The 25538-nt window shown below is 45.5% G+C and overlaps 1 protein-coding gene across 1 annotated transcript in view; it reads left to right on the forward strand.

Annotated features, from left to right (window-relative positions):
- The window catches only part of ITGB5 (integrin subunit beta 5), a 111988-nt gene that overhangs the window by 15182 nt on the left and 71268 nt on the right, over nt 1-25538 (forward strand). The window contains exons 3-4 of the mRNA XM_057544988.1: nt 4929-5133; nt 15622-15871. Of these exons, the coding sequence (XP_057400971.1) occupies nt 4929-5133; nt 15622-15871 (455 nt within the window). The remainder of the gene's footprint in view (nt 1-4928; nt 5134-15621; nt 15872-25538) is intronic.

Consider the following 25538-nt stretch of genomic DNA (forward strand, 5'->3'; position numbering starts at 1 on the left):
CACAGAGTTCAGTTTGTCATCCCTTAACCTTCTGCTCCCCTCCCTCGCCCCCTAATCCACGGGGGCTCCATCAAGCCAGGGCCGACGCGCAGAAAGCAGCCGGCTCCGTGCCTCTGCCCGGCTCTCTGCCTGTTCACCAGTTTGCGACTTCTTCCCCCTCATCCCAGGATCCGGCAGTCTGCCCCCTTTCCTGCTTGGGTTCCTCTTCCCCCAGGCCTGCAGTTTCTCAGCTCTTCCACCCTGCTGTCTGTTTCTGCAGCAGGCAGCGAGGCGCCCAGAGGACGTGATGACCAGAGTGGCGCAGGCGGACAAGCTGAGCGCCCTGGCCACGGTGCCGGACAGCAGAGAGCCCGCTGAGCGCTGGCCTTGGGTGCAGGAGGGAGGGTTTTTATTAACAGAACGTAGGGGAGTTAAGTGTACAGCGAACAGTAGACCTCATTATATCCTCCGTGTAACAGGCGATGGAGGGAGCAGAGAGGGCCAGGTTGTAAAAACCCCGAGCGCCAGTGTTAGAACAAAGTAAAAGCCATCTAAATTTGGAACGCCTCCCTTTTCTTTCTTGCATTATTACCGCCTAGTGACTAAAAGCCCTGAAAGGTATTTCAAGTTCCCGTGTGCATTCTGTTGCTTCTCTTGGTAATCTGCCTGTCATGTAGTTACCCTTCCCTCGTGAGCCCTCTGGAGGGTTCATGACGGTGTTTCTGGAGACCATGGACAGATGCTTCCTTCACGAACTGAAACCTCTTCTGGCACAGAGCTGTAAGCACCTGTGAGCATTTGAGCTGCCCCATGAGAGCCCATCCTGAACGTAGTTTCCATTTTTCTGTGTTGAGATGAAGACTCATACCTGTTTTTCTGCATCGAGTGGATATTTATCCTCCAAGTGTGATAGGTGGCAGGAAGAGCTCAACACCTGGGGCAGCAAGGAAATACTAAATTCAGAGGGATGGAGTTTGGGGGCCCAGAGTTAGTTTCCCGCTCTGGAATTCAGCAGTGACCTTGGCTGAGAAGGGAGGCAGACGATGCAAAGAACACCGAGCTTACGTCCAGAAAGCTGAGGCCGGAGGAACTTAACCTTCTCCGGTGCACATGTGCGTGAACTTAGGCGTGTGGGCTTCTGATTCCTCATCTGTGGAAGTGAGGGGCTGGCACCCACGGTCCCTTCCCCCTGGAACTTGCTGTGTTCTGACACCTGGCAGAGGGTCAGGCGTCAGGTCTCTGGGATCTATAGGCTCTTAGCATATCAGACTTCAGGATGTCACTCATGTGAGGAGGATTTTCTTAATCACGAGTCCTCCTGTCCTCCAAGGGTTTATAATTTGGGGCATCTGCATTCACTGAATTCGAAGCTTGGAAATGGTGGTATTGAGGCATTGTCTTTATTTGTAACATGTGTGTACCTGGAAGGTCATAACCATCACCATATATGCCCCTGGTCTTTGTGGTTTTGGTTTCCTCTCTTTAAATATGCATCCATCCTTATTCAAAATTAAAATATCTAGAGAGGAGCTAGAGGAAAAGCTCTTGGGCTGGTGGGGTTACCATTCCCTGCTGGGTCTGCAGTGTTCTCTGTCCCTTTCTTGGGCAGCAAGAGCCTATGCTAGAAGTCAGTCATGGCTATTTTCAGACTGCATGCCGGAGAGACCTTCATCTGTTGTGGGCATCCTTGATTGATGTCGAGATAGCTGCCTTACTCTCAGAAGGTTCTCCAGACTTGCCATGCCCAGAGGTGCCTCAGCCAGTGTCTTTGAGGCCCTAAAGGTCTGGGACAGTGACAGGACTCAATATATAAAGGTGTCTCAAAGGTTCTCAAGCACATCAGTGAAACGACTGGGGCTTCCCCAAGTAGCAAGAAACTGAACTCTGTGAAACAGGAGAAGGTTGACAAACCTGAAAGAAATGGATGGCCCTGAGGCCAAGTCTGAGTTTGGTATGAGCGCCATAGTAGGCCGTCCCTTGCTGCCTGTGACGCTGGAGCTGCTGAGGTGTGGGCCCCCTGTACCGTCACGTTGCTGACGTGGTAGGCACTTCTGAAGTCATCCTGCAACTGGCAGTCTTAATGCTCTCAGTGGTGGTTCTTGCGCCGGCAGCTGGGTGACAGGAGTTCACGGTCTTTCCTGCTGGTGCAGCAAACTTCACGGAAGCCACGTGCACTGGAGTGGAGGTTTGCCACCCCCTTGAAGACTGTTACTAAGGAGAACGAAGGGAGAGCTGTTACCAATGAGGGGCATGAAGAGGGCTTTGCTCCTAACATCCTAGAGAATAAAGCCCCAGAGCACAATCAGGAAAGCCAGCTACGCAAACAAGGTTGTAATTGGCACTCCGTGGTTGCCTCTCAGTTCTTCAGGTTTGGGAAGCATGTCCTGGACTTAAAGTCTCCTGAGGAGCCCAGCAGGTGCATCTTCCCGCAGCAGCAGGTGGCCCTGTACAAGTCCTCCCTCAGGGACTGGTACTGTCTATCAGAAACGGCCTTTGAGCAGATTGCCTGGGAAGCTTGGACGAAGTTCATTGCTGGTGAAGGTGTCCAGGCATTAGGGAATGATTTTGATGACGTGAATGGCTGAGGCTGTGGTGAGGAATCATGTAGCTGCCTCCTGCTTAGGGTGGAACAGATTGGCTCTGTGACCTAGTCTATTCCGGAGTGCAGGCTGCTTCAGACCAAGGGGAGGGCCGTTAGGGGTTTCCATCGCTCCTGGGAGATTGAAGATGCTTTCCTCGCCAGCCTGGTGGGGGGGTGGGGTGGGGAGGGGATGTGCAGTGGTCTGGTCAAGACAGGTGCACTTTGACAATCAGAATTGGGTGGAGGACAACCAGCTCCTTGGAATTGGAGGAGCTGGCAGCAAGGCCCAGCACGCTGGCAAGAAGTTCAGAAATTCTCTAGCCACGTAAGCTCTGAGCAGGCAAACCCCTAAGCCCTTTCAGCTCTGGACAGCTAATTCACCCTGTGCTTCACACAGCTCAAGACAGCAGTCCCATACCTGTAAGGCCCTCAGGAAGTTACCTCTCCTTTCCCCTATCCCTGGGAGGTTTTTACTGCTTCATCAGAGCCAAGCTAGACTGTTCGGAACCCAGTTTAGAAACCTCAGCTTTGGAATCTTGTAATTTCTAGAATAATCATTGTTCTCACCCTGTTCCACAAGTGTCTGTGGAGCCATTTATATTTACAGTGCAGTCCCGAGGTTGTTGACATGCAAGATCTCCCGTCATGTCAAGAGTTCAATAGACAAAATTAAAAAAAAAAACAAAAACATTCAGTTATAAGCAAACGAAAAACCAAAATCACAGAGGCCCAGAACAACACATCTGGTTTTACTTACTTAAAAATACTGCAAAGTCTTCTTGACTTCTTGGTCTTGAATCTTGCAAAGGCCCCAGTGGGCATTGACTGGTCTTGGGGCATCCTAGACCATGATGAAGGGGGAGGGGAGCCCCTCTGCGGTCAGCGGACTCTTGACTCATCTGAGGCTCTTTGGCAAAGTGTTTACAGTGGCGGGAGGAAGAGAGAGCATCTCACTCCTCCAGCCATTACTCCAGTCCAACCAGCTGGAGGAGGGGATCTTCTTTTCTACACCCAGCAATGAATGGGTTTGCTTTGCCATTGAAAACCCCCTTACTGGAAAATGATCACTGCTGACAGGTATCCTACTTGATAACAAAGTATATAATATCATTTTAAAGTAAATGGCCCAAACTCCTAGTGCCCCAAACTAGGGTGGGTCATCCTGATGCACAGCCTTCTCCTAAATCCAACTGAAGAAAAGAAAGATTTTTCTTATCAATGTGGCTTTATTGTTTAAACAACAATAAAGAGAAAAAGAAAAATATCATTTTATTCCCTCTCCCCTAACACCTCAACTATCTTAATTTTTAATTTTTCTTTGGCATCCTAATGCATATACCATTCTATTTTCTGATTTTTTTTTTCTTAATATAAATGTTTTGAAATTTCTGCTTAGTCTTCATAATTATCTGTGATGGCTGTATCATCTATTGAGGTGATATACCATATTTTTCTTCTGGTTTAGGGATTTTGGCTTCAAGTTTATGATTGTGCTATTCTGAAGAACATGCAGTATATATCTTATAGAGTTTTGCTTTCCTTTTGATAATTTTCTTGTGGTAAATTCCTAGGAGGCGACCGAGGGGTCAAAAGGTACCGCATTGCTCTCCAGAATGGTTGTGCCTGCATGGTAGATGAGGGAACGGCTCAGAAGTTAACTCTTGATTGTCTGAGTGATGACTACTTGGCCGCTTGTATGGTATCTTTCAAAAATTTTTAGTTATGCAACTTTTGACCATATCAGTTATTTTCTCCTCCTTATCATGTAGACAGGCACATTTTTTTTTAAATAAATTTATTTATTTATTATTTATTTATTTTTGGCTGTGTTGGGTCTTCGTTTCTGTGCGAGGGCTTTCTCCAGTTGCGGCGAGCGGGGGCCACTCTTCATCGCGGTGCGCGGGCCTCTCACTATCGCGGCCTCTCTTGTTGCGGAGCACAGGCTCCAGACGCGCAGGCTCAGTAGTTGTGGCTCACGGGCCTAGTTGCTCCGCGGCATGTGGGATCCTCCCAGACCAGGGCTCGAACCCGCGTCCCCCGCACCGACAGGCAGATTCCCAACCACTGCGCCACCAGGAAAGCCCTGACAGGCACATTTTTTAAAGGAGCGTTTTTGACCATTAAAATGACGAGACCAAACATTTTTACTGTGCATGTTTACAGCTTACAAAATGCTTTCACATCCGACACCTCACTTAACCCTCATGATGCTTGGTGAGGCACTTGGGGGAGTTATTGTTTTGTGCGCTTTTAGGAAGTGGAATGTAGAGGGTCTAAGGTCGCAGGGTGGTGATGAGTCTACAGCCTGAGGTGTCCTGGAGCCGCTCTGACCGCCTCCTACCCTCTTCCCCTGTTTCCGCACCTCCAGGACTTTGGCAGCCTGCGGTCGGTCACCTCCCGGTGCGACTTGAAGGCAAACCTGGTCAGGAACGGCTGTGGCGGCGAGTTTGAGAGTCCGGTCAGCAGCACCCAGGTCCTGCGGAGCCTGCCTCTCAGCAGCAAGGGCTCCAGCCCCGCAGGGTCAGACGTCATCCAGATGACGCCGCAGGAGGTCACGGTGAACCTGCGGCCCGGTGAGTGCCCTTGGGGTGGACCTGTTCAGGATGGTGGAAAGATGAGCCGGGCAGGGAGGGGGCAATGGTGAGGTGTGGTCCAGACCCCAGGAAGCAGAGTCCAAGGCCTTTGTGGATGATCAGAGTACCTTTGCTATTTTAAAAAAATTGTGAAATATATGTAACGTACAATTTACCATTTTAACCATTTCTGAGTGTGTAGTTCAATGGCATTAAGTATACTCACAATGTTGTCTGACCATCACCACTCTCCATTTCCAGAACTTTTTTGTTATCCCAAACTGAATCTCTGTACCAATTAAACACTAACCCTTCACTCCCTCCCCCATCAGCCCCTGGCAACCACCCTTCCACTTTCTGTCTCTGTGAACTTGATTACTCCAGGTACCTCATAGAAGTGGACTCACATATATATTTGTCCATTTGTGACTGGCTTATTTCACTTAGTGTAGCATCCTCCAGGTTCATGCATGATGTAGCACGTGTCAGAATTTCCTTCCTTTTCAAGGTGAATAATCCTCCATTGTACGTATAGACACATTTTGTTTATCCATTCACCCATCGATGGACTCTTGGATTGTTTCCACCTTTTGACAACTGTGAATAATGTTCTTGTTTTCCGTGGGAGGATGCTGGTATGTTTACTCCCTAGTTAATGCAAGTTTCTCAGGGAACGTGCTACTGCCAGGAGAAAGTATTTTTTCCTGTCAGCAAATTCCATTTGAATCAGTGGCGTTCTGAAGGGACGAACTTGCAGAGTAGAGATTTATTTATTTATTTTTTTTATGACCCTGGAGCCTCTGCCAACCCTGGAGTTGATTGTGGTATAAGGGAGCTGACAGTTTTTGCACACCTACTCTGTGCCTATTACTTGACCTACCCGAAGGTAGCTGATGTAACTTTACATCTGAGGAGCTGGGTGCTCAAGGGCTCCCAGTCAGAGCAGCGAACCTGACTCAATATTGAGTCTTTGTGGTTGCACAACTCATGGTTGTTTCTAGCTCACCACTTTTGTCGTTTTGTATTCTACATAATAGGTCCCTTGCGATGTCAAGGGAGGATGTGAATGTGACCAAATTAGAAAGTATCACATTGTTGAGAGAAGGCAGCTTTTTTCCCAAATCCCATTGATTTTTAGCCTTTTCTTCTTTCTCATTGTCTAGGAAACCACTGGCAATAACTATTTCCAGGTGGTTTGTTTAGACTTCAGGGCACTGGGTCAGTGGAAAGATGAGGGATCTAGTTGGCCGTCCTAGGTTCTGGCTCTGGCTCTGTTCCTAGCTCGGGGGTCCTGGGCAAGCTGCTCTATTCCTTAGCATCTCAGGGTCTTTGTCACCTTCATTGCTCACAGCCCTGTTCAGAGGCTTAAATGAGACTTTTTGTATAAATGCACTTGAAGAACTTTTAATTATTGTTTTCAAAGAGTAATGGCCAAAGATGCAGATTTTGGAGTCAGCCACGTCTAGATTTGGATAGAGATTCTCATGTCTCAGAAATGGATCTAGCACAGCCCTGTACGTCTTAAGCTCTTAGTATTGCCTGTTCTTCTTGTTGTCGTTAGAAAGAACGCTGAGTCACCATGTATTTGAGAACTGTTTTATTTTGCTTATTGAATTGTCTTGGAAATAAGAAACAAAGAAGGGTATAAGTGGCATTAGAGCAGCATAAACTGCTGGATGGCCCAGGGATTAGTGCTGGGATTAGCTGAAGTAACTGTTTTCACAAGTCATCTCACTGGAGGGGACACTTCGCCGTTTGTTTAGTGAGATTCCAAGTTGAGAGAGAGAAGGGAGCCCTTACAAAGCTGTGTGAGTGGGTAGAGAAGAGGAAGCTTTCTGTGGGCCAGTGTCCGGTGGTGTCCTCCAGGGGGAAGATGAATGCCTCTCCCCACGTGGAGTCAGGCTCAGGGTCAAGGGCTCTGACCTAGAAGGGGACGTAGGCGTTGTTGTAGACTATTAATATATCAGAACGCAGTGTATGATAAGAATGGTTACGACTAACATCAATGGTGTATTTTCCTTTTTAACGTAACAGTGTAACAGTCACTTCAAGAAAATTCTTAAAGTCATTCACTTTAACACTATTTTTCATTCTTACTAGATCTTCTGTCTTTGTATATGTGTTCATATTTTTCATATACTAACAATGTATTTATTACTGTGTACTGTTTTCACTTAATTTTTGGAAACAAGGACCAAAATTAACACCTCCAGAAGAGTTATAGTTTGAGGGTCATCATCGAGGGAGGTTTTTATTTTTGGAACTGCTCATCTAGAATTACTCTGAGCCTGTGGTGCTCTCTCCAAGAAACATTCTTCATGGTGGCAAATCCTTATTCTTTAGGGTAGATTTAATTTAGGGAAGAGTTGGAGGTCACACAGAATCAGAGATGTCACAGTTTCAATTCCAGTTTGCAAAATCAGAATTCAGGTGTGGCTCTAAGGCAGAGAGACTGTTGTTTGCTTTGACTTATCAACTGGCTTTTAAAACAGCCCCCAAAGAAGTGATTTGAGTGAGGGCACCCTCCTTGGGCAGAGTTGTCAAAGTTCTCACGAAGTTTATGCACAATGCTTATTTATGCGTGAAGCTCAACGTATACTCAATTAAAGAAAGAAATCAGTCTTATTTGGTATAGTCAAATCTCTCGCTAAGCATTATGATTCAGTTTCCAGTATTGGAAATAAATGGGAAACATGATCCTGTGTTTATACAAAATCGTGATGCGAGTGCTGTGTGTAGCTCTGGTCCTGCGGAAGGTGCGGTGATGGAGAGCCCTTTGCTGTGGTGGTCAAGGTGAAGGAGGGGCTGGCTGCCCTGTGAAGGCACACCCAAGCTGTGAGGGTGTTTCAGTCTGTAGAGATGAAGACTAGGAGGAGATCAGATGATAATCTGAATTCCTAGAGGTCTAGAACCTTGTGAACATGTTTCTCAAATATAGAAACACTTGAAGCCGATGATGCCTCTTCGAATTTTGAAAATTTCAGTAATTATAAAGAGAAGGACAGGCAAACCACAGATATTTATTTGGGGAAAAGGGAGAATGGTATGTTGCAATTAACAACATTTTCAGTTTACCAAGCGGGTACTTACTTCAAGGTAATGCCCCCGTGACTCAGGAAGGCGTTCAGGTATGTAACGATCGGTTTTTCCATTGTGTATTTTTAGAAATGCTTTCCTGTCTCCTCCTTTGCCCTGCTCCCCAATACCTCATAATAGGTATTTGTTGAATGAAGTGTAGCACTTTATTAGCCTTATGCCAGACTAGTCAAGGACAAGCTTCAGCACAATATGTGAGGTACTTCACCAAGGCAAAGTTAATTGTTCCAGGATAAGCCTGGAAAAAAAAGAAAGAAAATTTTTCCTCTACTTTAAGCAGAATATTTTGTTTTGCTTTTTTTTTAAAAAATTGAGATATAATTCACATACCGTAAGATTCACCATTTTGAAGTATACAATTCAGTGGTTTGTAGTGTACTTGCAAGGTGGTTACAACATCACCACTATCTAATTCCAGAACATTTTCATCACCCCGAAAAGAAACCCTGTACCCGTTAATAGTCACTCCTTATCCTCTGCCTCCACGCCATATTCAGCCCCTGACATCCACTAATCTATTTTCTATCTCTGAGGTTTTGCTAACTCTGGACATTTCATTTAAATCATGTAATATGTTGTCTTTTATTTCTGGCTTCTTTCACTTAAGCAAAATATTTTTAAGATTAATTGATGTTGTAGCATGAATCAGGACTTCATTCCTTTTTATGGCCAAATAATGTTCCATTGTATATTTATAGATACACCACATTTTAGTTGATGGATATTTGGGCTGTTTCCACTTTGGGACAATTATGACTAATGCTGCAGTGAACATTTATGTACACGTTTTTGTGTGGACATATGTTTTCAATAATCTTGATTATATATCTAAGAGTGGAATTGCTAGATCATACGGTAATTCTATGTTTAACTTTTTCAGGAACTGCCAAACTTTAAGCAAGATTTTGTATAAACACAAGATCATGTTTTCCATTTTGTTTCCAGTCCTGGAAACTGTATGTCAGGATAACAATCTTAAAGAAACCTTAACAAAGGGTATAAAATCCTTAAGAAAGGACGTAAACTTTAAAGCATATTGAAATGGTAAAAAGCTAGAGGTGGAGCAGTTAGAAAAGGTTTACTTAAGTCTTTATTTGCCTCAGTCCCTTAGCCTGTTAAAAACTGACCTCTGATTGGTAGCTAAAAAATTTTTTTTAATATTTTATTTTGAAGTAATTTTAGAGTTGCAAGAAGTTGCAAAAATAATAGAGAGTTCTTGTGTACCCTTCTCAGCTTTTCCTGATGATAACATGTTACATAACCAGAGTATGTTATCAAAGCCAGGAAATTGACCTGGGTATCATACTGTTGACTAAACTACAGGTGATTGGTTGCTTTTGATATGGGCTTCCTGCCAGCCCTTATCTATGCTGCTTTTCTCCCCTCTCCCATGTTCTGATTGGAGATGGCAGGTACCTGACTTAGGTATTGCTTCTGCTACCCAGACTGACAATGCTCACTTAAAAAGACTTGATGATGGATGGATAGTGCTTTGCTATAGACTGAATATGTTGAAATTCTAACTGACTCCCAATGTGATGGTATTAGGAAATGAAGGGGGGCCTTTGAGAGGTCATGGGGTGGAGCCCTCGTGAATGGGATTAGTGCTATCAAAACAAAACCCAAAAACCCTCAAGACCCTGGAGGGTGCTTCTCCACTTCGGCAAGAAGTCTGTAGTATGAAACCCAGAAGAGGGCTCTCACCAGAACCTGACCACGCTGGCCTGATCTTGGACTTACAGCCTTTATAACTGTGAGAAATAAATTTCTGTTGTTTGTAAGCCACTTAGTCCATGGTACTTGTTATAGCAGCCTGAACTAAGATAAGATTATTTTCAAGGAAACTAGAAGTGCCAAGCCCTAATTGCTTGGGGTCAGACACTGTAAAGGCCAGTAACTCTTCTAATGGTTCCATCTGTCAAGTGTCAGAATTCTGAGGTGGGGAGTGGTGTTTGGTACAGCAGGGCGGCCAGTGAGGTGGTTCTTTGGTTCTGGGTCTGGATTTAATTCTGGGTACTGATTGCCTTCTGCTGCAGTGAACAGAGAGCTGGATGATAGTCTTATAAGTTGTGCACTAGGCCCCTAATTCCCTGTTCAGCTGTAGTCCATTTTTAACATAGCTGATTTTAATGTTTCTTTCGATTTCTAGCACAGAAGTATAATTCTAGGGAATCAAAAAACTATATTGGGGATAGCAGGAGTATTTATCTGTTGAGACACTACTTTGTCTTAATATTTGAACAAAAATCAATCTTAAAAAACCCAAAAGTTGTTGCTAGAATTCGCTACTTTCATTTTCTGGTAATGTTTGTCATCTGGTATATGTTCCTAAGGAAAAAGCTCACTTTTCACTTTTTATTGAAGGGAAGATAGAAGAAACCTTTAAAAATACATTTCAGAGGGAATGCTGGTTGATATTTGATTATGGTGGGAGAATCTACACTTAGGAAACCAGCAGTGGCAGGAATTCTGTGCGAAATACAGCTGGGGCTGGGTGCATTGGAAGCAGGAAAAACCAGCAGGACATGGGAGGGGCTGCTTGCAGGAGAAGCTTCCTCCTCACAGGTGTGAGGTGATCAGCTTTTCTCTTCTTTTCTTTTTTTTTTAATATTTATTTGGCTATGTCGGGTCTTAGTTGGCGGCATGTGGGATCTTCTTTGAGGCATGCGGGATCTTTCGTTGCAGCACGCAGGCTCTTTGTTGTGTGTGGGCTTCTCTCTAGTTGTGGCACGTGGACTCCAGAGCGCTTGGGCTCTGTAGTTTGTGGCACACAGGCTCTCTAATTGAGGCCCGCGAGCGCAGTAGTTGTGGCGCACGGGCTTATTGCCCCGCAGCATGTGGGATCTTAGTTCCCCAACCAGGGATCGAACTCACGTCCCCTGCATTGAGAGGCGGTTTCTTTACCACTGGCCCACCGGGGAAGTCCCTGATAAGGTTTTCTTTGGGGTTTGCTTTTTCCTATTTCTCTGATCCTGCTGCTTGTCCTGAGGCGGGGGTTATGGGGGATGGTTCCAGACAGGAGGGCTGCAGCCACAGGAATAGATGAGCCTGTAAGGGGGTCTTTTTAAAATAAATTTATTTATTTATTTTTGGCTGTGTTGGGTCTTCGTTGCTGCACGTGGGCTTTCTCTAGTTGCAGCAAGCAGGGGCTACTCTTCATTGCAGTGCGCGGGCTTCTGATTGTGGTGGCCTCTCTTGCTGCGGAGCATGGGCTCTAGGCGCACGTGCTTCAGTAGTTGTGGCTCGTGGGCTCAGTAGTTGTGGCTCACGGGCTCAGTAGTTGTGGCTCGCGGGCTCTAGAGTGCAGGCTCAGTAGTTGTGGCTCATGGGCTTAGTTGCTCCGTGGCATGTGGGATCTTCCTGGACCAGGGCTCGAACCCGTGTCCCCTGCACTGGCAGGCAGATTCTTAACCACTGCGCCACCAGGGAAGTCCCTGTAAGGGGGTCTTATATGGAGAGGGAGGAGGGGGACACGTGGGCTGGGCGGTGTCACCAGAGACTGGCACAGATCAAGTGCCCACAGTGAAGGTGAGCCTGGCTCTCACTCTCCTGGACTCACGGGAGGTGGCGACTGGTTTGAAGTCTCGGGTGGGGTCTTCCCTGGTGGCGTAGTGGTTGAGAATCCGCCTGCCAATGCAGGGGACACGGGTTCGATCCCTGGTCCGGGAAGATCCCACATGCCACGGAGCAACTGAGCCCGTGCGTCACAACTACTGAGCCTGTGCTCTAGAGCCTGCAAGCCACAACTACTGAGCCCGTGTGCTGCAACTACTGAAGCCCACACGCCTAGAGCCCGTGCTCCGCCACAAGAGAAGCCACTGCAATGAGAAGCCCATGCACTGCAATGAAGAGTAGCCCCTGCTCACCACAACTAGACAAAGCCCGCACGGAGGAACGAAGACCCAACACAGCCAAAAGTAAATTAAAAAAAACAGAAAAAAAGGAAATGTCGTTATGATAAAAAAAAAAAAAATAAAGTCTCGGGTGGTGCAGAACTGGGTGGCTGGAGGTATTGTTGAGTGTGCATGGTTCCGGAAGTGTACCCAAAGATGGAGAACGTGCCCCAGACCCTCTCCCGGCATAGGGTGCCCCTGGGGTGCAGCAGCAGCTTCACCTTCAGTCAGCTAACCATGGGGGCTCCCTCGGTGGGGGAGTTGCGGCACTGTAGCTTCATTCCCACGCTTAGCACCCACGCTGAGAACTGGTCCAGAAATGTCAGTCCCTCCAAAATCTGCTGATGTAACTGAGTCCAGGCTTGTACTGCTCACCGCACAACAGGCGAGTAAATTGAGAGACGAGTTGCTGGGGCAAGGAATAGCAACTGTATTTGGAAAGCCAGCAGACCGAGGAGATGGTAGACTAGCGTCTCAAAGAACCATCTTCCCTGAGTTAGAATTCTGGCTTCTTTAATACTAACAGGGGAGGGGGTAAGGGCCTGCTTCCTGCCAGACTTGGATGGGAATGTGTTAATTTCTTCCTTCTTGCAGCTAATCACATGTAGGCCTGGTCAGGATGTTTCCTGTGAGCTAAACAAAGGTATTTTAGCTTAACGCTCATTACCTGGGAGGCAGCGTTCCCAGAGATGGGTCAGTATGTATAATTTAATCTTACAGGCAACATCCCTTTAGTGATTAACTTGTAGTAGAATAATAAGGTTCTTTCTTCCCTATTACACTGACAGAACATTCCATTATTGCCAAGGCCCATTGAGGAGTTTGTAGCATTTAAAATCCAGCATAGATAAGGTAGCCATAGACCCTCATTCTGAACATTAATGATATTACCCCTTTTCTTATACCCCTCCCTTCTTGGAAAACTGGGAGAGAAATTTTTTTTTTTTTTTTTTTTTTTTTTTACCATTTGCAGCCTCCCTATGGGGAGGTGTGTGTGTGTTTTAGTGATCAATTTCTCTTAGAATTTAATGACAAGAGATTTCTTACTTCAGAATAGATAACCTCTTAGTATACAAAGAGACCTATGTATCACATCTTGTTTCCCTCTTTGCCTTCATGTCTGGAAAATTTGGAGTTAAATATAATACCCAAGGCCGTTAACCATTCACACTCAAGTTTTTGGCAGAATGTTCTGTCTCTCTTTTTAGCCCCGCAGGAAACTGCTTTAATAATTGACTTTCAGGGGAACTGAGACCGATGTTTTTCTTGTGTGGAAGCGTTTGTATGGTGTTTATATATGCTGTCTCCTCAATACCCACAATAATTAGCATCCTCCCCATTTTACTGATCCGGAAACTGAGCAGCAAGTTTAAAGGAGCCTGAGGTCTTGAGCCCTTGGTGACAAGGTCTGGATTCCAACCCAGCTCTTGCTTTCCAAGGCTAGTGTCCACTTCCCTCCCATGGGTGCCTCCCAGCCTCCCTGAATCCAAGCTAGTTCCCTGTTTCCTGGTCCTAAAGTGTTCATCTGTAATTGCTCATAATCCCCCAAAAGGTGGAAGTGGATTCTGGATTAAAGAAGGTATACCTGGGAACTTGGGGGAAGGGCACAGGTAACAAAATACAGGAGACCTTGTAAAGAGGTCATGGGATTGGACAGAGGGGACATGATCGCAGGCCCTCCCGCCCCTCCCCCACTGTGATGTGGTATCCAGGGATGGGAGGGGCCCTGTGCAGGGACATGGGAACCAGAGACAGATATTGTAGCAGTCCGGAATTCATTCTGGAAGAAATCTCGAACATTCCTCTGTTTGAGTCAGACTCCAATGGCTTTTAAAAATAGGCTCGTACCAACAGGCAACCCAAACTACATCCATCATCAGGCTAGAGCAGCGCATGCAAGGACAAGTCAGGGGAAGCAGGCTCGGCTCTGTCACTCAGACTACCATGGTAATTATAATAATCATCCTTCATTTGGGCAGGCCTTCACTGCTTACAGAACACTCCTTCCCACATGAGTGCTTCATAGCCTTAATGCTGTAGTGCTGTTGTTATTGCCAGTTTACAGTTAAGGAAATGGAGGCTCAGGTTGCACCGCTAGTTGAGGGGCAGAGCTGGAATTTGGACTAAGATCTTGTTAATGAAGTATGCCTCGTCTGGGGTGGGAGGAGGTGCGGGGAGCACAGAGCACTGGGTTCCCTATCCTGCAAGTTCAAGAAGGCTTCATTCAGCTCGCTGGTTGTCAGCTTGAGGTGAAAGATCGATTCCTCTGAGACGTGACTGCGGGCAGATGAGGTGTGGGCCCTCGTGCGGGAGCGAGGCCACCTTCGCCGTTGCACCTCTGAACACGCAAAGGATGTCCAGATTTCAAATGTGTGTGGACAGTTCTATCCGAAGAGTTCAAGGACATCTCTTGGTGCCTCTGAGAGGCCAACAAGCCTGAGGGCAGATAGGATCACCTGGTAAAATTCACTACTTGAAGTTGTTTCTGAACAGTGTGTTTTTAGAGATTATGAATGCTGAAGGATCATCATCCTGGCACGCGTCCTCCGGTTACTGTGCTGACTTGGTTTGGGCCTTTCCACACACCATGTGGGGCTAGCTTGCAGAGGCCATGCCTGCCAGACACTGCCTTTTTTTTCTTCTTTTCCTCTGAATCAATTTCTTTTCCCTTTGGCTGTTGACTGCTTATTATAGAACCAAAAGTTATTTTCTCTTTCTTGTAGCTGTAGGCAAATCTAGTAGTGTTTCTTTTCTTTTTCTTCTTTTTCTTTTCGATGGTGCTAAAATTTGGACCATGTCTTCCTATATTTATACATATCATTTATGATAATAATGATTTGTGTCTGTGATGTCAGATATGCTGGAGAGCTAAAATACGATTGTTTGATAAATGGCTAGGGAGATAGAAATAGGTGGCCCGGCGTAAGCATAAACATTTTTGCCCTCTGGGGGTATTTTAAGTAACCATCTTTGTTTTCCCAGTCTCCCTTGCCTTGTACATCTCTCTTCCCCACCTCAGTTCTTACTCATGTCTGTACCCTACTTTTGTTAACTTCTTTCCTGTTTTCTGTTTCACATACACCTTTACAGTCTCCTGGCCACATTCCCGTCTTGGCCAGTCCTTTCTCTGAAGTTGGTATGTGGTTGGTGGGCTACTTTCACCCAATTTGTGTCTGTGGAATTGTCTGGTTCACTGTCCGCCAATTACCTAAGGGTCCTTTTTGCTGAGAAAACAGGACACTACTAAGGAGATTGGTTCTTAAAGAGTTTTCCTTAAAAAATGCTGAGGCCTGTGTGTGAAAGGAGAACCTAGAGCTGCATCCTCAGCACCCATATTCCCTTCGGTCACTCTGTTTCCAGAGTGAAAAAGATGTCTTCTGAGAGGCACACAATCACTAAAGAAAAGTCAGAGGTGGACCAGCTTTGAAAGCAAAACCCATCCCTTCAGCCCCAGCGAATTGAATGACCTCTAACACGCACGGTCTCTCGGTTGGCACAGGTGACAAGACTACCTTCCAGCTGCAGGTTCGACAGGTGGAGGATTATCCAGTGGACCTGTACTACCTGATGGACCTCTCTCTGTCCATGAAGGATGACTTGGACAACATTCGGAGCCTGGGCACCAAGCTTGCCGAGGAGATGAGGAAGCTCACCAGCAACTTCCGCTTGGGGTTTGGGTCTTTTGTAGACAAGAACATCTCTCCTTTCTCCTACACAGCGCCAAGGTACCAGACCAACCCGTGCATTGGGTGAGTGACCAGCTGCCCTTCTGTTGGGTATTCAAGGATGGGGGAACGGATCAGCGGGAAGACTGAGCCTAAAGAAAGGCCTAGGGAGGTCATATCTGGGTGCGGGGAGGGAACCTGGCTAAGGTGTTAAATTTGATGAAGGATGATCCAGCTCTGTCCTCCCTCTGCCTGCAAAGAACTAAATTGTTACAAGGTTGCCTAAAGATACAATGATGATAGCTCAATTGTTTTCCTACCTGCCAGACACAGCACTGTTTTCTACATTAATAGATTTTAGAGAGTGTTCTCAGGAAGTGATGGACCCTGGTGATCAGGGAGGGAGCAGACAGAACAACTTAAACTATCTCCTTGTTTAGAGTGACTGAGATGTTTGGAATAAGTGAATCAAAGTCGGTTCCTATTGTTTATATACATAACTATAACTTACCTTGACAAAACAAAATGAAAACTCTGCCCTTTATAGGTGTGATTTTTTTTTTTTTTTCCCCCAACATAAGTACTTGAATTAGAAAATATTCGACAGGGCTTCCCTGGTGGCACAGTGGTTAAGAGTCCGCCTGCCAATGCAGGGGACACGGGTTCGAGCCCTGGTCCAAGAAGATCCCACATGCCGTGGAGCAACTAAGCCCGTGCGCCACAACTACTGAGCCTGCGCTCTAGAGCCCGTGAGCCACGACTACTGAGCCCTCGTGCCACAACTACTGAACCTGTACTCTAGAGCCCACATGCCACAACTACTGAAGCCCGCATGCCTAGAGCCCGTGCTCTGCAACAGGAGAAGCCACTGCAATGAGAAGCCCACGCACCACAACGAAGAGTAGCCCCCTACTCGTGGCGACTAGAGAAAGCCCGCGCACAGCAACGAAAACCCAATGCAGCCAAAAATAAGTAAAATAAAATAAATAAATTTTAAAAATTAAAAAAAAATTTTAAAAAGAAAATTTTCGAGAAATTATTAGAGAACAAGAGTTTCTAACTACTGCAGTGAGCAAATCCAAAAGTATGTAATGACTCAAACTTGAAGGAAGTTTATTTTCTGCTAACCTAAGTGCAGGTGGGTCTCCTGATCAGTGGACACCTGTCCTCTAAGCAGTGACTCGGGGTCCCAGGCTCCACTGGTTCACATGTGGCTTGTAAGGTCATCATGCCTGGAGGATTGCTCATAGGAGGATCCTATGGACCAGGATAGAGTGGCCTTGCTCCTACATTCTGCTCTACAGAGCTGGGTTCTAGCGGGGAGGCTGGGAACTAGGTTAGCTGTGCGCAGTGGAAGAGGAAAGGGGATGGTGAATAGGTCCCTGCCGTAGTGCATTTGTGTATTGGAGGTGGAGGGTCACTTCCTCCAACTCCCCAATACAACCTTTGTGAAGGTGGTTTGTTTCCTTTCTGGGCTTTCAAGTGTTCTTTTAAATGGCAAGATTATGCAGTGTGACAACGAGTGATAACCTTCAACTTTTTCTTGACCCATTTCCATGTTCAGCTTTGGTTAGGCTTTGGCATGTGAGGCCCCAAAGCATCGCTAGATGAGGAATAGCTAAGACTTACGTTCTTACTAAGTGTCAGGCACCCACTGCATTTCATACCTTATATGGATTATCCCATTTAAATCTCGTAGCAATCTTTTGAGGTCTCTAGAAGTGAGCTGTATTTTATTTTATTTATTTATTTTATTATTATTATTTTTTAATTAATTTATTTTTGGTTGCGTTGGGTCTTCGTTGCTGCGCGCAGGATCTCTAGTTGCAGCAAGTGGGGTCTGCGTTGAGGTGTGCGGGCTTCTCATTGCGGTGGCTTCTCTTGTTGCGGAGCACAGGCTCTAGGCACGCAGGCTCAGTAGTTGTGGCTCACGGGCTCTAGAGCACAGGCTCAGTAGTTGTGGTGCACGGGCTTAATTGCTCCTCAGCATGTGGGATCTTCCCGGGCCAGGGATCGAACCCGTGTCCCCTGCACTGGCAGGCGGATTGTTAACCACTGAGCCACCAGGGAGGTCCCGGTGAGCTGTATTTTAAAGATGAGGAAACGAGGCTTAGAAAGATTACACAAATAGTAAGGGGTAGACTTGGAATATGAATCAGGATGAACTACTTCCAAAGGCTGTTTCCATTAATATGATGCTTATTTTTTCCCCATCCAAATCACACTGCCACCCAGATGCTTTCCTTGAGTTTGAGTAATAATACCCATTCCAAAACCACCCACCCTTCTAGGCACTTGCCTAAGGGTAATGTTAGGCTATGCTGCAGTAACAAGCAATCCCCAGATCTCAGTGGCTCAACAGAATGAAAGTTTATTTCTTGCTTGTACAAAATCTGATGTGGCTCTTCTTCAAGTGGTGACTCAGGGATTCTTGTGATGTCATTTTCTATTCTTTGTCTCCTTGGCTGCCCCTGAGGGGAAGAGGGCTGCTCTTAAGCCCCTGAACCTTGTCTAACTTCTTGTCTCCCCTTTGGCAGCCTCAACAGTTCCCAGCTCTGGGTTGGACCTGGGGGGTGGGGGTGAGGTGGCATTTATGCTGGTATTGTATGTTCTGAATCCTTCCTGATCCTTCTGTACACACTCCTAGAAGCTAACTTAGATCTTCCCCGGGATTGCAGTGACACAACAGTGGAAAAAACAATAAGATAAGAAAAAATTTTAGGTACAAATGAGATTCTAAGTTCCTTAGCCACAGAGAGGCACTAGGTGTCCTCACTTGCTGGGTTTAGATTCCTCCTGGCCACAGGTAGCTGCTGGCATTATTGTCACTTTGCTCCTGTCCCCAAGGCCCTTTTCAGCTGCATCCCAGTGCTGCATGTCTTTTTTTTTTTTTTTAAATATATTTTATTTAATCCAGTATATTTTATTTATTTATTTTTTTAAATTTATTTATTTATTTTTGGCTGTGTCGGGTCCTCGTTTCTGTGCAAGGGCTTTCCCCAGTTGCGGCAAGCGGGGGCCACTCTTCATCGCGGTGCGCGGGCCTCTCACTATCGCAGCCTCTCCTGCTGTGGAGCACAGGCTCCAGACGCACAGGCTCAGTAGTTGTGGCTCACGGGCCCAGTTGCTCCGCGGCATGCGGGATCCTCCTGGACCAGGGCTCGAACCCGTGTCCCCCGCACTAGCAGGCAGACTCTCAACCACTGTGCCACCAGGGAAGCCCCCGCATGTCTTTTTGTTGGAGTTCTGCTACTTACCAGGAGCAACAGCATCTTAACCCAGAATTTTTTCAGTTCATCCGGAATAGTGATTCTGTCTGCTACTTTCCACCTCTGCCCTCTGGTTGGGTCCTGTCTCCTGACAGACAGGGCGTGTCTCTACTTTGATTCTTCTGGGGACCATCGGCGAACTGTCAGATGCTAGATTGGAGGCTGGCAGAGGATGAAGGACTGGCTCGGGGCCCTCAGCATTGAATATTCAAGGTTATTACACGCTCCTTATTCAGAGCTACTTCTCCAAGCCCTAGAAGGCAGAACCAACTGCAGACAGTAGAAGTTTTGACAGTGAGTACAAGGCACACTGACAAGCTGCTTGGGAGACAGGAAATCCGGTGAAAGAATGGGGGTTTGGAAGGAAACATCAGGTCTGAGTTATACAGATCTCTCTTCCCTAAGCTGGGCAGCACAAAAGGGGAGTCACTGCATGGCTCAGTGAGCAGGCTGAGATGTATCTCCCGCGTCCAGGCAGTGGACTATTTGTGGTTGCCTGGGTATCCTCGGAGATTCCCCACTGTTCCTGGAGGAGAACAGAGCAAGCGGGGGGGATGTAATCAGGCTGTTTCTGTTCCTGATTCAGCCTGTACATGTGCTTTGTTTGCTTTCCTCAGTTTTAATGGCACTGTGAATTAGTTACCAACAGTTAAAAATAAAAGATTTAACAAAGAATAGCCAGGATTTCAGGTTTTCTCAAAAAACCAGGAGGTCTAGTAAAGCCCGCCTTGTTCCACATGTTCTTTGGCTGCCACAGTCCCTACCACTCCCTCTTGTCTCCCAGCTGGGCTGCTTCACTGGTTCTGTTATCGGGCCCTCTCCAGATTCTTGGACAGCAATACCATGGAAGGGAATATTGCTCCCACAAGACTCTTAGGCAAACGAAGCTTTTTATTGAAAGGATAGCTTGTGCACAAGGGAGAAGGTGGAAAAGTGTGTCAATTCCCCGAGGACTTTCTGGGAAGGGGTTTTAAAGGCAGTGTGAGGGAGGAGACCACAGGGTGCCTGAGCAGCTTGTGCTCAGTTCTTGGATTGGTCGGCATGGAGGTGAAGTTTGGAGCATCATCAACCTTCAGGTTTCACGCAGTCTGGGGTCTGTGTGCCTGCAGTCAGCAGTTTTCATCTGGGGGCCTGCTTCCTGCTAAAACACCTTAGCAATGTGTGTCAAGCTTTTATCTGTATCTTTCAGGGAACTGGGAGTTTGGCAATTCTGCTAGGTGGTGGATTTATAGTTCCGCTTTTGTCCTTTGGAAACCATGTACACATGTCAGTGGAACAGAGATAGAGCTAATCTTTTACTCCTGTGAGTCTCTGGTTGTTGTCTCAGAAGCCCAAGCTTTTAGGTGCTGTTTTACTGGCCTGTCAAGCCCGCTTTCTCAAGGTCGTTCCCTTGGTCCTTTTCCAAAATGGCTGTACTGTTGTCTTCCTGTCTCAGTTTGAGTTCCATGCTTGGCTCCGTAGTTGCTGTCTGTGATCCTTGTCTGTTCTTTTCCTTCAGCTCATGTGGAGAGAAAATCACAGCGTTCTCTCTCAATGGTACCTTCTGTTAGGTTTTTTTCTCCTGTGGTGGTGTGGAAGCAGCAGCAGTAGCCCCGGGAAGTTCTGGGGAGATGGGGGAGTCAGGAGGAGTGATTTAACCACCTGTGCAGGACATCTCAGAAGAGAACCAGTTTTTCATGGGGCTTTCTTAGGTTTGGCCCTCCTCCTGCGCCAGGTGTTTCGGCCAAAGGATCAAAATCCTATACTTATCCCCTTCCATCTTAGAATGAACCAGAAATGCCAGAACTGAAGTAAGTAGTACCAGGGCTGCCATAAGAAGAGAAAAAAAAGCAATTTAATCATCAGATTAAAGAACTGTTTAATTGCTATTCTGAGTAATAGAAATAGTGTTCCTGGGAAGAGTCACATGATATTCACTGGTACAGGATTTGATGGATTAATCCGGCCTGTTATTTCTGGTTCTGAACACTTTTTCTTTTGTTAGACGTATTAAGCTGTTGCTGATATACATGCCATGTCTCATTTATATGTGGCATCTAAAAAGGCCAAGCTCATAGAAACAGACAGTAGAGTGGTGATTGGCAGGGGAAGGGGGAAATGTTGGTCAAAGGGTACAAACTTACAGTTATAAGTTGAATACATTCTGGAGCTCTAATGTACAGCATGGTGGTGATAGGCAACAATACTATACTTGAAATATACAATTGTATACTTGAAAGTTGTTAAGAGAGTACATCTTAAGGGTTCTCACCACACACACACAAAATAGAAATACATATGTAAAAATCTTTGCAGGTGAGATAATACATTTCATCCTTCATCATTTATATTTTTTCTTACCCTTTGTATTTCTTCCAAGAGGTCATGGTACTCCTTCACCCCCTTGAAGGTATTATTTCATTGTCTTCTGGCATGTCCTGTGGCTGACGAAAAGTCTTCTATCTAATGGTTTTCCTTCTCTCTGGTGGCTTTTAATATTTCCCTGTGCTTTTCATGTCCTATAATGATATGCATTCCAATGTGGCTAGGTTGGATTTAGTACTTTTATTTGCATTGTTCAGAACTTGCTCTGCTTGTTTAATCTGAGAATATAGCTTTATTCTTGAAAATTTTCAGACATCATCTGACTCCTGTCTCTGATTCTCTCCATTTTCTTTCTAACACTACTAGGTGAGTGTTGGAGCCTCTCATTCTAAACTTCATGTTTCTAAATTGTTCTCCCATAATTTCTACCTCTTTCTTTCCCTTAGCTTCATAATAGAAAATTTCTTCCAGTTTATCATTTTGTTCTTCAATTTTTTTTTTTTTTTTAATTTATTTATTTTATTTATTTTTGGCTGTGTTGGGTCTTCGTTTCTGTGGGAGGGCTTTCTCTAGTTGTGGCAAGCGGGGGCCACTCTTCATCACGGCGCGCGGGCCTCTCACTATCGCGGCCTCTCTTGTTGCGGAGCACAGGCTCCAGATGCGCAGGCTCAGTAATTGTGGCTCACGGGCCCAGTTGCTCCGCGGCATGTGGGATCTTCCCAGACCAGGGCTCGAACCCGTGTCCCCTGCATTAGCAGGCAGATTCTCAACCACTGCGCCACCAGGGAAGCCCTGTTCTTCAATTTTTAAAAATAAATTTTATTTTATATTGGAGTATAGTCAATTAACAATGTTGTGTTAGTTTTAGGTGTACAGCAAAGTGATTCCATTATACATATACATGTACTTATTCTTTTTCAAATTCTTCTCCCATTTAGGTTTTTACAGAATATTTAGCAGAATTCCCTGTGTTATACAGTAGGTCCTTGCTGGTTATCTATTTTAAATATAGCACTGTGTACATGTCAATCCCAAACTCCCAGTCTATCCCCACCCCCCACAACCTTCTCCCCTGGTAACCATAAGCTCAGTTCTCTAAGTCTGTGAGTCTGTTTCTGTTTTGTAAATAAGTTCATTTGTATCATTTTTTTCTAGATTCCGCACATAAGCGACATCATATGATACTTGTCTTTGTCTGATTTATTTCACTTAGGATGATAATATCCAGGTCCATCCATGTTGCTGCAGTGGCATTATTTCATTCTTTTTAATGGCTGAGTAACATTCCATTGTATATATGTACCACATCTTTTTTTTTTTTGGCCACGCCATGCAGCTTGTGGGATCTTAGTTCCCCAACCAGGGATTGAACCTGTGCACCCTGAAGTGGAAGTGCAGAGTCCTAACCACTGATTGCCAGGGAATTCCCACATCTTTTCATCTGTCGATGGACATTTAGGATGCTTCCACGTCTTGGCTATTGTAAACAGCGCTGCAATGAACATTGGGGTGCATGCATACTGTCAAATCATGTTTTTCTCCAGATATATGCCCAGGAGTGGGATTGCTGGATCATATGGTAGCTCTATTTTTAGTTTTTTAAGGAATCTCCTTACTGTTCTCCATAGTGGCTGTACCAATTTACATTCCCACCAACAGTGTAGGAGGGTTCCGTTTTCTCCACACCCTCTCTAGCATTTATTATTTGTAGATTTTTTTTGATGATGGCCGTTCTGACGGGTGTGAGGTGATATCTCATTGTAGTTTTGATTTGCATTTGTCTAATAATTAGTTATGTTGAGCAGCTTTTCATGTGCCTCTTGGCCATCTGTATGTCTTTGAGAAATGTCTATTTAGGTCTTGTGTCCATTTTTTGATTGGGTTGTTTGTTTTTTTTGATACTGAGCCACATGAGCTGTTAGTAAATTTTGGAGACTAATCCTTTGTCAGTCACACCGTTTGCAAATATTTTCTCCCATTCTGCAGGTTGTCTTTTCGTCTTGTTTATGGTTTCCTTTGCTGTGCAAAAGCTTTTGAGTTTAATTAGGTCCCATTTGTTTATTTTTATTTCCCTTACTCTAGGAGATGGCTTGAGAAAGATATTGCTGCAATTTATGTCAGAGTGTTGTGCCTATGTTTTCCTCTAAGAGTCTTATAGTATCTGGTCTTACATTTAGGTCTTTAATCCATTTTGAGTTTATTTTTGTGTATGGTGTTAAAGAATGTTCTTATTTTTTTTTTTTAAAGTTTTCTTTTTCTTTTTCTTTTATTTATTTATTTTTTATAGCTACTTTATTTATTTATTTATTTATTTATTTTTTGGCTGTGTTGGGTCTTCGGTTCGTGCGAGGGCTTTCTCTAGTTGCGGCAAGCGGGGGCCACTCTTCATCGCGGTGCAGAGACCGCTCTTCATCGCGGTGCGCGGGCCTTTCACTATCGCGGCCCCTCCCGTTGCGGGGCACAGGCTCCAGACGCGCAGGCTCAGTAGTTGTGGCTCACGGGCCCAGCCGCTCCGCGGCATGTGGGATCTTCCCAGACCAGGGCTCGAACCCGTGTCCCCTGCATTAGCAGGCAGATTCTCAACCACTGCGCCACCAGGGAAGCCCAAGAATGTTCTTTTTTTAAAAAAATAAGTATTTATTTATTTTTGGCTGTGTTGGGTCTTTGTTACTGCGTGCGGGCTTTCTCTAGTTGTGGCGAGCAGAGGCTACTCTTTGTTGTGGTGCACAGGCTTCTCATTGCGGTGGCTTCTCTTGTTGTGAAGCACGGGCTCTAGGCACGTGGGCTTCAGTAGGTGTGGCTTGCGGGCTCTAGAGCGCAGGCTCAGTAGTTGTGGTGCACAGGCTTAGTTGCTCTGCGGCATGTGGGATCTTCCCGGACCAGGGCTCAAACCTGTGTCCCCTGCATTGGCAGGTGGATTCTTAACCACTGAGCCACCAGGGAAGTCCCAAGAATGTTCTAATTTCATTTTTTTACCTACGGCTGTCCAGTTTTCCCAGCACCGTTTATTGAAGAGACTATCTTTCCTCCATTATATATATAGTCTTGCCTCCTTTGTCATAGATTAATTGACCATAGGTGCATGGGTTTATTTCTGGGCTTTCTATCCTGTTCCTTTGATCTATATTTTGGTTTTTGTGGCAGTACCTTGTTCTTCAATTTTTTTAATCCATACACTGAAGTTTCATTTTTGAATTTGACAATATTTTTTGTTTCTTTCTTTTAGACTTCTGTTTTTCATACTATTTTTTCATAGCCTTCTGATTTTTTTTTCTTCCTTATAATACCCCATTCTAGTCTTCGGTATTTTTTCCTCCTCCTTGAATGTTTTAAATATCTTTGTTTTAATGTACTTTAGATAATTTTGTTATCTGTTTCTTGAACTGCAGATCCTGCAGTTGGTTGAATTTGCTGATATTCCTTCATGGTAGTTTATTTCTCATGGGGTCTATAACTTTTTCATTAGCTCCTCTTCATCAGAGGTTGTTTTCCATTAGGGGATCATGTGCCTCAGGGGTACTGACTTCCCTGCAGGGTGGTTTTCTGTTCCCTGATGCTAGGATCCTCTGGGTTTCACTGTGGGACTAGTTCTGTTTATTTCTCAGCAGGGGGGTTCCTTCCTTGTAAAAGTAATGAATTCTGACTTGTTTAGGCCTGGAGTTACAATCTTTTTGGGTGATTCATCTCGCCATGAGCCCAGAGTGCATCTTCCTCGCTTCTCTCCCAGACCAGTGGCTGGAATTTTTCTGGGTTTGATTTTAGTGACAGGGCAGCTCTTTGTAACACTCAGCTTTATGCAGAGAGCCCTGTTCAGTGCTCAGCCCTGCGCTGGCCTGAGGTCCATCATCTATCCCTGTTAGAACCTGGCCCCAAGCCCCAGACCTTTGTCAGGCCCCAACACGCTAGGGTGGGGGGGTGGGGGACCCCTTTGCCACGGAGATCCCTGCTCACTTCCCACCTAGTTTAAGTCCGTTCATTTGTTCAATGCTTTTCTCTCCGTTCTTGGCACCTGGGATTTCCCTGCTAAGCTTCCAGTCTTGGCTACATATTAACATTTTTAAAGATTAGATTTTTACCCAGCAGTTCTCTTTGTTTAGAGGAAGAGGGGAGGTCTTTCCCTGTCAGCTCCATGGTCCACAATATTGTCCTGAAGCATTGGATTGTTTTTTGGATTTGCC

Source organism: Balaenoptera acutorostrata, chromosome 4 (genome assembly GCF_949987535.1).
Source record: "Balaenoptera acutorostrata chromosome 4, mBalAcu1.1, whole genome shotgun sequence".
Classification (NCBI taxonomy): Eukaryota; Metazoa; Chordata; class Mammalia; order Artiodactyla; family Balaenopteridae; genus Balaenoptera; species Balaenoptera acutorostrata.